The 12,360-nt window shown below is 41.0% G+C and overlaps 1 protein-coding gene across 1 annotated transcript in view; it reads left to right on the forward strand.

Annotated features, from left to right (window-relative positions):
• C2CD3 (C2 domain containing 3 centriole elongation regulator) overlaps positions 1 to 12,360 on the forward strand; it is a 607,356-nt gene that overhangs the window by 371,360 nt on the left and 223,636 nt on the right. Inside the window, exons 30-31 of the mRNA XM_086933829.1 lie at positions 8,205 to 8,419; positions 8,777 to 9,797. Of these exons, the coding sequence (XP_086789955.1) occupies positions 8,205 to 8,419; positions 8,777 to 9,797 (1,236 nt within the window). The remainder of the gene's footprint in view (positions 1 to 8,204; positions 8,420 to 8,776; positions 9,798 to 12,360) is intronic.

A 12,360-nucleotide genomic window follows, 5' to 3' on the forward strand; every position in this document is an offset into this window, starting at 1 on the left:
TCCCAGTGCAAGGAAACTATTACTGATATAATTCAGCCAATTAAGAGCCCCCTGTCCATGCTAAGGCTGTCCGTTATAATGTCTCTGCAGAGAGACACCTTCATATTTGTCACACACTAACTCATAACAGCAGGGTAGCCAGATGGACCTTTTCTGCGATATGACCAGTTGATTGATGGATGGATGGAGTGGTAAAATATTTAATGATGGATGAACTAATTAATGGATGAGAGCATGTAAAGGTGACAGGGTGGATATCAGCGGGTGAAAGGATGACTAGATCGGATTCTTGGATGGAGGAGACAAGGGAGCTCTTCTAGGGAAGTTCAGGCTCACATGCCTTGCTTGCTTGGTGCCATCAGAGCTTGGGTTCGAAGAGGGGGGTATTTTAATTTTGTGGCGACTTCCCTGCTCTATGTCCATGCTGCCAATTCACCACAGCAAAACATGATGGATAATTACACCTTATGTTTATTCCGATTCTTTAAATGCTGGACAGCAGGACAAAGGTGTTTAGGTTAGCATGAATCACCTTTCCTGTATGGGACAGTTCAGAGCCCACAAAACATTATAAGCAAACCAAATTGAATGTCAGTTGTAAAGGGTGTCACTTCCTGGTCACACAGTATTTTTTGCGGTTAATTTTTACTTAGTCTAGCATTGACAATATCTGTAGGGTAGACTTTTGTGTAGTGCATGCACACAACATTCATACACTCAACAATCATACACACATTCACAAAAGTCGCACATACATGTGCTTGTGAAGAGACCCCCGCAAATCACTAGATCTTTATGCCTCAATGCACACATCAGCAGGCATAGGCACCTATGTACAAAAAACCTACAGGCACCTAGACCGGCTACCAAAAATACAAACATCCATGCACACAGATACCCAGGCATGCTGACATCAATGCACAGGCACAAAGACCTACACACAGAGATGCATGGACCCAGAGACAACACATAAAGACCCATATTCATTCTCACATAGCACATGTGGTGAGACAGAACCCAAGCAGGCACTGATAGACAAACATGTGGGATGTCATGTGCCCGAGTTAGGCCCAGTAGGAATCAGTGTCGTTCTTACATATACACATTCCTTTTTCCTAAAGTTACCATCTCAATGCTTGATACACATTTGCATTTGTGACGCTTGGACTAGTTTTGTAGAAACATCGACCTTGCTGACACGGAACACCTCGTAAGAATACTATTACACTGCCTTGGCATTGGCCTTTCACATGCGTAATACAAATTAGTTTATTTATACATCCATGTGGCAACACAGCTATCTGTAGAACACCACAATGGTAACCTGATCACTATCTCGTCCTGAGGCAAGGATGCCATTTTGTATACATAGCCTTTTGTTTCCTAGCATAATCAGAGGAGACACTTCTTCTGATCCCAAGTCCCTGCATGCTGAAGCTTTCGCCTAGCAGCTGACTGACATCTCCGTGAGGGGTGTCCAGTTTGTGACCAAGACAGGGTCCTACACTCTTACCCACCAGGTAAAGGGGTTAGATCATCCAGATGGTTTTTTTTTTGCAGATCATACATTCACACCCTAGACATGTAGGTTAGGGTTATCATCGTAGAGGTATGCTTGTTTGTTATAATCTCTTAGATATATGCATATATAACCTGTCTCAACAAGATGGTGGAACTCTGTTTTATTCACTGTGTTGACAATTATAACTTTTGTCTGCTTCTGTCTATTAATCATCGCAGCCCATATTTCCTATACAAGAATCACTATGGTTCAATCAATATTAAAAACGACCCTGTGTCTATTCTCTGTATATTTCTCTGAGCAAAAGAAAGTATGAGTGACTGAGTGAAAGTTTGATGTCTGTCACCACTGTTCTCGAGGGAACAGAATTGTCATGTTCAGTTGTTGCGAGAACTGCTTGCTTACTGTTCAGGTTTAAGGGAACTAACGGTGGTAGTGCTTATGTATAAACGTGGCAACTTTACTTAATTGAAAACCCAGGACTAGTAACATGTCATTTCGGTGTATTTGGGAGGTCTGGCTGCCAGAGTTGCACAGTGCAGTTTCCATGCATTACCATGAAGTTTAATTTTCAACACTAAACATACAATTGGTGTTTACAACAATTTAAGTTAATACCATTTTTATTTCTTTGAAAATAATTTCCTCCAAGCGTGGCTTTTGTAGCAATGTTGCTATAAACAATACAAATGTTATATTCTCCTGTTAGTCTTCTTTCAGTGCAACTTTATTACTTATTACCCATTCAATAAAGTGTTGTAATACCTGTTGAAAGGGCTTGTACTAGCTCAGTCACCATGCTACTAAAATGCACACTTGCTGTGTTACAGCTAAAGTCCGCTTCAGTGAACTCGTTTCAAGGTCGGATTACTTTTTATCACCTCTGCCTTTGAGAAGTAAGACTGTGGTGCATAGATGAAACTCCATTCCTGCAGCATGACTGTAGCATCCTCTCTCACTCAACCAGTACCTATTCCAGCAATTCCATATACCACACCCGATCGCAAGAGGGATATAGTGTGAAGTAGGATTCATCACATCAGTGGCACTAGTACCATTCATAAAGAAAAACATAAACCAAGTGCCAGGAGGTTAGAGGAAAGTGAAGAACATATGTGCTTTCTCACAACTCAGTGCCTGCCTAATGTACTCCCCCACAATTTTGGCTTTACGGAGACATGTTAACTTTCAGTTGTTCCGAATATATATATTATTTCTCTATTTATATGTAAACATCAATACAAATATCAATTAAAAAAAATAGGTAACCCATCCTCTTTAGTTATTGTCTACCCAACTCCTAGTCTCTTGAAACATTTTTCATTTCAAACTCGTTCATTGGTGGGACCTAGTGGTATCACTTACTTTTACACTTAACATATTACTTCAGTCCATGTGATTGCCTAACTAGTTATTTCACTCATTTTTTTTATTGTTTTGTGGGTAATTCCACATTGTGGAGTGTTCTCACAACTGTTAAAATAAGTTTGTTTCTTTTCTGTACATCTTTTTCACTTTACATAGTTTTTTCCATTTAAAATTTCCATACAAATTCCTAAAGAATATCTCTTTAAGTACATAATCATAAAATTAATAAATCATTATATCATGCATTAACATTGAAGATCAATTTTCTGGCTATCCTGCGTCGTAAATTCATTGTGGTGAGATGACTGACCTTAGCAAGTTTTGGTAAATTGAAGACATTCAGCCACCACACCAAAGTAGAACAACAAATGCACTTGGTTTGTTTTTTTCTTGTGATTTCACTTTAATGGGTTTTAAAATGAAATGTAGGCAAACAACCCATAAAGAACATTTATTTCAACTATTCATTTAAGGAATGATTGACTGTGCTCATTGTGTACACTTTAGTAATCTTTAAGCACTTACTCCAGCAAAAGTGGCAACTGGATCACTTCTACTCCGAGAGATTGGTTGGCGAAGGGAACAGTCAGGTAGTAGGGATAATATCAGCCAAAGTGTGATAGCAAGCATGTTGACTAGAGGTGTACACATTTTCTGTCCCTCGCTCTTCTCGCGTTGTCATAAGGGCATGCTGGAATGTCGTGCTAGGGGCAAGCTATCAAGAGTCTATGGGTTCCAGCACAATATGTCAAAGTGGTGACAAAGATGCAGAGCGGAGCAGTGTCATCATTGATGAAGTCATAGTGTAAAAGTAACTTGACATCATGGGAGCATTTTTGCAGCTGTTGTTTGGCAAACTGAGCACCAGGATGATGAACAGAGAGAGGAATAGAACTTCAGCATAAGGCTGTGTTTTACTATTGCTAGGGACGGCGAGTGCTTGTTTAGCTGTTACACTTCGTTTTAGAGCACGGATAGCCACTATTCGTTTGTCTTAGAGTGAAGCATGGGTGAGGAATCTGTGTGAGGCTCTTACCCTCCTTCAAGAGCTCTGGGATGAGAGTGGCATTTATGAAGACCAATGAAAGGATAGAGCTGATGTAACAAAACACAGGAGTTTTGGATTTGATGATGGCAGAGAAAGAGTGCTTTAATGAGCACAATATCTAGAGCATTGCTAGGGAGCCGGAGATGCTGCACATTTGAAACAAATGAAAAAACCGTCTTTCAACTGGAAAAGATGTGTGCACTAGGGCGAAGTCCTTTTTCAGAAAAGGGAGAAGAACCAACAAACTGAGGTCGCAATCTTGAAAGAAATCGACAGAGAACCATGTAATATTTTGTGAACACCTCTTTATTTTCATTAAATTGACGGTCAGGCTCTTCTAACCATATATGACCTAGACTGATTTAGATGGCACTTTGTATCTTTTGCAAAAGAAAAAAAAAGCGGTGAAGCGCAGCGTTTATAAGTACGTATAAATCAAATTATTTTGTTCTGGGAAAATTGGATCGATTTCCTGATACTAGTTTTGAATGTGATTTTATATGCAAGGAATCCTGTTGCCTTTCGCCCGAAAACATACATTTACCATTAGATTCTATTACAGTAGTTAGAGGAACAGAATTCAAGTGGAGTTGAACTCCTGGCTCCAAATAGTGCTAAAGATTGCGAAACGTTTCTGCATACATTGATTTATCCACAGCAAAAACCTAGCTTGCATTGGAAGCTGAAGTGCATCTAAGAGAGAATGTAAGACGGGGAACTCTGCATCATGTTACAAAAGGAATGAGAAAAGAATTAGTGTCCGATTGGGCTAAGCGCTTCTGAAGCAATGAGCAGAATTAAGCCTTTTCACCCTTGTATGATGACATCTACACAGAGGGCCTCAGTAGTTTTCATGAAGGATCAACCACCAATATGAAGTTCACAAACAGTAGTTTGAAGGTGTTAAAAAATGTCAGCACATGCGGAAATGCTACTTGTAATTAGATATATGCTCTTGAAGTCATTCTAGAGTTTTGGATCTTCAGAATTTCACAAGCCCTAGACAATTTGTAGCTGGGCCAATGCAGCATGCAAGACTTAGTAAACCACTTGCCAAGCCGAAGAAGGATCTTATGGCTCAAATGGTTGCCTTGGAGCAAGAGCACCTTCAGGCGTTTTTAGTTGATGGGCAGAGATGCGTGGATTGTGTGGTAGAACAGCAGCAAAAGTTTCACATTCAAAATGAGGTAAACTGACCCGGTGAGAAGACACTATAATGGTATTATGGTCAGTGTTTCTTCGAGAACATGCACAGTGAAAATTCAACAGAGTATCAGAAAAGAATTGTGAGCAGTCATGCCAACAGGGATGGCTCACGTCCATAGACTTTGTACATTCCAGCCACTGCTGTCGCAAAGAGGGTGAATTTTATAGCATAGTATTGGAATGGTTGCAAGGAAAGTCGGCTGAGAACTAGCAACCCAACACACTGGGTAAATCCTGAGTTCATGCCTTTGGTCCTGTCACTCTCTTTAACCAATGCCCATGGTCTTGAGACTGGTCTATCATCTTGTCGTCAAGACCAGATTGATAAGAAGTGGATAGAGAGCTCTCCAGTGAACAGTAAATGAAAATATTATCTTAAAGTAAATTCCAATCCATCATGGAAATTAAATACAGAGGATATTTTAAGTACTTTGGATTTATTATATAATGTCTTTCTTCTGTAACTAGGGTCTACATGCATTTTTGTGCTTCTGTAGCTAATTGTCCAGTTTTAGACAGTGTGAATTAAAACATAAAATAGGGAAAAAAAGAGAAAAAGTAGATTAGGATCCCTGGCTGAGGCTGCTGGAAGGTATTTCTTAAGGGTCACAGAATGTATAATTTTGGGCATCAGTTCAATTAGGACTTGCTTGATTGTGGCTTAATGTAAGCCTCTAATCTTCCCGTGCAGCACGTTCAAACACAGTTTCTGACTAATTAGAAGAATGTATAGCAAGCTGTGAAACCTTTGGATTTCTGTAATGCGTTGTTTATTAATATTTTTTATATTCTGTAACTCTTGGGCAAGGAATCTGAACTGTCAGCCTGATTACAGGCATTTATTAACTGGAGAGTAAATATTATTAATGTGCATTGATTTGGTTCCCCAATTTAACCTAAACTGTGCAAATTCAGATTGTGCATAGTGCTTCATAATTAAACAGTGTTTAAACGGAGAAAATGCTTAGCTAATTATTGTTTAGTGCAATATGCTGTACTAGTTAGTATGTTTTAAATCAAAAGGAGGGGACGGAAGAGCGAATCTTTTGAGAGGTCCTACTCCTGTGCTCCTCCAAGGACTAACATCAGAGTTATCCAGTATAAGGAGTAGTTCCTCTGCCAGACCGACGCACGTGTTTGTGCTGTTTGGCTGGAGTATGTGTCGCTGGGAGATGTGTAATTCAGATTGTAATTCCCTCACACACCTGTTGGGGTGTCATGCTCCTCCTCAGGCCGGCGCTGCAATGCCTGACGGGCCCGGTGGCTTCTTTAGCGGAGTTCTTTTGTTCTAAGGACGCCGTAATAAAGGAATGCAAGTGGGCATAATGAGTGGTGAAAATTGGTGTAAAAAAAGTGATTTAAAATAGGCTCTGGTGCCTATTGTAAATCACTTTTTTTACACCAATTTTCACCACTCATAGTGCCCACTTGCATCTAGGTAGTATGTTACCTTGGGGGCATCCTAAGAAAAATGGAAATAGATGGTGGTTGAAGGCTGAAGGTGCAAGTTTTGCAAGTAGCATTTTAATATGAAGATACTGACAGAATAGGCAAGTCCAGGATGACACCAAAGTGCCGGCATGAAGAGTGAGGAAAGAAAGAGAAACAGTATTTATCAAGATGTTAGCCTGGGAGCTGTGTGGTATTGTGATATTCATTGAAATAAAGCTGGTAAACAATCCAGACTGCTATGAAACAACTGTGAAATTGTGTGTGCTGGTGTCACGCTTGATAATGCTGACGAAAAGATAGCAGCTATTTCAGATGTCTTCTTCCATTCTAGAGTAAAAGCATATATTGTGAAACAGAAAAATATATTTTTTACATCATAAATCAGCTTACTTGTTCTTTACAAAAATATAATTTGCAGTTCTTGTAACAGGCAGGTTCATGTCTGCCCCGGTTAATATTGAGCAACTAAGTCCACAGTTTGTAAAAATTGGTAAGTAAACCAGTCCAGCAACTGCTGACTGGCACTCCCAGAATTAGCTGAAACATTAAATTTCTCCTGCAGCATTAGTTTTTAGTCTTAGTAAAACTGCCTCTAATAAGTACATGAAAAACAGGGGGCAAAGTATGAGATTCAGAATATTTTGTGTCACAGGTATTAAAGACTGGTGCACCAGATTCAACTAGCATTGGCAACGCCATATGACTCGCTCTAGTTCAAGAACGCATTCATGTGCCGTTAAAAAGCTGAAGTAGACAATTTCCAGATGCATACTGTGCTACGTTATGCTGTTGCTAGTTGAATCTGGAGTCGGGGATAAATGCTTGCTGCTCCAGCCTGCAGTACCTTAAGTTGCTACTAGAGGTCCAGTAGGCTTCCACCACTGCCCCCTCAAATCCGGGAAACCAGAGAATTGTGAACAGACAAGATGCCCTTTGAAGCTTCCGTTAGTTGAAAGTTGAAAGGAACAATGGTAGAAAATCACAATTGTGCATTTATATTCAGCAGGCAGATCTCAAGCGTGGCTACTACACATGCTGTGTTATTTGTCAGCTGTATAAAACACAAGAGAGTTCCACAAGTCGCTGTTCCGGACTGTAAAAACACCCTCCAAGTAGAGTTTTGCTAAAGCTTGGTACTTTCAGCTCTGCCTCTATGTACTACTACTTATGCATTCTTTTTGAGGGATTGGTGGCATTGGGTCTTCGGGGCAACTAAAGCATTGATAGTGAAAGCCTATAAACAACCTATCTTTTGCTGGACATTTGAGTCAAAGTGTTTTATTCAGGTCCTGTCTGTATACGATCAGGGCACACGTGTCTAATCTACTGGTTCAAAATATGTTACTTGCCCTTTGGAGTATTTGGGGAAAACTCTCATTGGGGGCCTCGTAATCTCATATCCATTTCCTCAATACATGTCGCAAGTGAAGTTATGGCTTTTAAAAATGACCATGGATTGTTTTTGTGTTTACATATTTTATATTCCACTTACTCATCCACTAAATCTTGTGTGTGTTAGAGTGATGTTTTCCTTTACTGAGTAAGCAGTGCTAAATCTAGATTTAGGCAGAGGTTCTACTTGATGTTTTATTGGCTCCTCTTATGCAGGAAGAACTTGGCTGAGCTGGATGACATTCAGAGATACTTCAATCAGAAGATGACTGTGCCTTTCCTCAGTGTAACTCATAGCAGTCCACCTAAGCGTAATCTGTCAGCAGTTAGCGAACGCATGGCTCCTGCAGCCAACTTTGAAGATACTGATGCTCAACAGCTCCTGCATAAGTCCCAAATGTTGGTGTCACAAGTAAACAATATGATAACGGGTAAGGCAAAAGCCTCCACTGGCTGTTTCTTATTTTGTGTGTGTAATTTCTTTGTAAATGTGATCGAAATTAGACAGAAAGGTGCACATATTGACGTTTCCATTCCTAGTCTTTTGGGTTTGCCAATCAATTGAGATCTCTTACATTTAGCATGAACCAGCCATTTGTGCTTCAGGCCCTGTGGTCTGCTCATTTCTTTCAAATTAGAACTTTACGAACAACTTCTGAAAGGTACATATGCCGGATCAACCAGAAATGATTTTGAAAAAATTAAATTTGGTTAGCAGAGGCTTTTGCTATTTAGAATTAAAAGATAATATTTCAAACAAATGTTAACTAATCTCACTGCTTCTTCAGATCTCCAGGTGAAGCCAAAAGACAACACCCCATCTTATATCGTACAGGATTCCAACAACAGCAATTCAATTCTTAGACCATCAATCAATGGGCAACGTGTGCTAAGCAGAGATGAGGACCCCACAGTTGATCAAGATCGACCAGTGGCTGAATTGAAAAATACAAGTACGGATAATCTTTGCTTCTCTTCATTCGAGTCTTTGGATCATAGGAGAGGTATGCTTAATGAGTTTCTTGATCAAGCAGATTATGAAAACGAGGATCAGTTTCCAGAGATGCAGATCCATCGCAAGGATGCAGCTGAGACAGTGCAGACATGCAGTGAAGAAGATTATGATGAAGATATCATTGAACCAATAACTTTGAATGAAGTAACAGCCTTCACTGACAAAACGAGCCCATGGTCCAGCATGATCTCTGAGGCCGAACCAGAAGCTGAAGCACTGCCTTTAGGTAGGAAAGCTGAAGAGCACCCAATAGCGAAAGCACTCGCAGAAGAAGAACGTATGAGTAACCTTTTAGGCAGTGCATCACAGGAAGACCTTCAGAGCCTGCCTGCATCCTCCCGGTCGAACGATTCTCCACCCATGATAGAGGGAAATCATTTTGGAGGCTCGGGTGGTGCCTTTGATTCCGGGTCAGAACATTCATCACTCCTGCGCCAAGATTCTGATGATAGACTTAAAGGAGCTGGCACTGATTACACTCAACATTTTAATTCCAATAGAGTAGAAGAGCCCAACAGCAAAAACTTTGAACTTGATTCCTTGCCTGTTGAATGTTTCCATGAATCAAATATTAGAAACTCTGAATTTCATGAGAACTATATAGAGAGTCTGGGCCAGAGCAGAATTTCTGATGTTCCACCAAAGCTTGATGATCCAGAGTCAGACAAGGAAAAGAACTTCTGTAGACTTGGGAGATCCACGTCTTCCAGCAATGTGGAAAGCTCTTCTGAAGTGGACCATGGACATCTGTCTGAAGACTCTGATAGCCATACTGAGAAATCTTCAGTGGCATTGTATCCTTTGTTTAATAATTCATAATTTTATAAAAAGAATGCATTTTGTTTGTAATCCTTTTTTCTTTGATAAAAAGTTGCTTTTAAAAATACATACATCCCACTGCGGTACCCTGAGAGAATCTACAGTAAAATCTGTATTTAAGGAGGTTATGAAAACTTTGAGAGATTTGTCGTTAGCACATCTTCGGCCCCCTTCCTTCCGACTCGATGGAAAGCCCGAAGGACAGGCAAGGCGAGTGGAACTTGATTGCCCATCATGAATCAGTCCTAGATTCCCCACAAGCTCCACTCCATTGCATCTGGTTCTCATAGCTTTACTTCTGCTTGAGATGATCTGACATGTTTTCAACCTTTGCGGTTCTTGAGATCATTTTCAGACCCAGCTCCTTTCAGTGGGCAGTTGGCTTCAGTTTTTCCTTGCATCTGCCTGTGCTATTGACCAACGTCTTACAGAAATGTTGTGTCTGCACCTTTTTTCTAAAGATGAATCAGACTGCTTGTGCTTGCATTGCCTAGTAGGTGGGGGTTGCCTGGCCTGAATGCTTCATTTGTTATTCTCTCTTTTACGCATCTGTGGACAACTTGTTGCCTCGGACTCCTTGGCTCAAGGAAACCCTGAATGGTTTATATCCTGGACTCCCCTCTCTCTGCTCTTCCAGTTTATTTAGCCCTGGCCTCTATGAAAGACTCCTGGTTCCAATCTTTACTAGGTAACTGTTCAATTCACGAAACATGAGACTTGTCATAGGATCATCTCGGTTTCTAGTATTACCAGAGGATTTTCCTCGGTGCACTACATGTTGGTCTGTTCATCTCTGTTGCTCCTATGCTTGCTTTTGTTTGCACTGCCTAACCCTGCTGGTACCTTTTGCAGTATAATGGCTTTTTGACCTAATTTACTTGTTTTCCTAGTGCTGAAATGTTCACTGTCCAAGGGGTTAGAGGTCTGAGCCCTAAAGTGCTGCACACATGCCTGTGGCCCAAAGGGTGTGTCCAGAGGCAAAGTAGACTGCTCGCTGCTGCTTCAGGAGCAGATTTATTGATTTATTTATAAAGTTTTATATAGCGCAAACTTGATCCCGAAGGATATCGGAGCACTTTACAATTTGAGGTAAAAGAAGCCAGTAGCAGAGAGTACAGTGGTAAAGAGTAGAGTAATGTATAGTAGAGGGGTGTTGAGTAAAATGGAAAAAAGCAAGGTGGGCAGAGTGACATTGGGTAGAGTACAGTGGAACCAAAAATGCACCGATAAATTAGCCTTTAGAAATATTGCCATTGTGCTTGAAAGCGCTCATAAGTTGCTGTTAGTTTAGTATAAGCTGGAGACACACCGCTTTAAAGAACATGATGCAGCAGCAGTACACTTTCGCTGCTGCTAGAAACCAGGTACCACGACCAATTCACATATTTGACTGTATTTAATCTTTGCCTTTGATCCTTTACAGCCATCCTGTGCGTTTTGGTACGGTTTGTGCTAAATAAATACCACATAAATGCTTATACCACCCACAGCACAGACTCGGAGTGCCTTTGAACAGAAACCAGTATAAATGTAAAGGCTTGAACCAAGGCCCAATCATTTGCCACTAGGTCTGGGACACAGTGGCACCAGCTGACAGTCCTAGTACATTTTAAAATGAGATAATCTAGCTTAGAGCAATGAGGGGGTAGAACCAGGTGGTTTATCTTTGCTCCAGTAGTCCACCTTTAAGGCTCTGCCGGTGGATCACACAATGTCACTTTATTCATGTAGGCAAGTCCTAGATAAACAGGAGGGGGCACATTGATCTTTGTGACACTTTGGCTGAAACAAGCCACCATATTGGCTTTGAAAGGATGAACTTGACCAGAGATCCTTGCGCAATAGCAACTTGTTTTTTGTATAGCGCCTCATAACACACTTCAGCTGATTTTGATCATATGTAATCTAGCCATGTGAGACCCCATTTTGGGACCTCATGTGAATATTCCCTTTTCTGGAATCCCCGCACTGTTCATCTGAAAATGAGTTCTGGTTTCCTCTACTTGACTCACTCCTAGATTTCCCTTCGCAGAGCCCAAACCTGGAGACAGTCCAGAGACAGGAGCATAGGCCAAGGGCATTAACTTATGAGCCTGTACAAACTTGATCAAGTCCTTTTTTTCATCAAATAATATTTGGCCCGCCAGTCTCCGCTACCTCACCAGCTGTTGCCCTTGGCCACTGACTCTCCTAGAAAATGCGGCAATGGATGTACTGGCCGGAGTTCCCCCAATCAGACCCCCTTCAGTTTCTGTCTGTGCCTCACGGGGATCCGTGTGGGAAAGAGGATGATAACCCAGATAACGAGGCTGACTTTAAGGCCCTGATTGTACAGGGGGCCCAGAATGAATAAAGCACTTCGATTTTGCAAAAGGAGGCCATGCTCCCTACTAGTAAAGATCTGCCTGATACGTCACTCCCTATCAGTATTGTGTTATGGAAACTATTTCACAGGTATTTCCGTGAAATACAGGTTTCATCATCATAAAGACAGACACCAAACTACTCTGCGTAGCTTTAACCAGTCAGGTCTACGTG

This window comes from Lissotriton vulgaris, chromosome 8, assembly GCF_964263255.1.
Source record: "Lissotriton vulgaris chromosome 8, aLisVul1.2, whole genome shotgun sequence".
NCBI classification, from domain to species: domain Eukaryota; kingdom Metazoa; phylum Chordata; class Amphibia; order Caudata; family Salamandridae; genus Lissotriton; species Lissotriton vulgaris.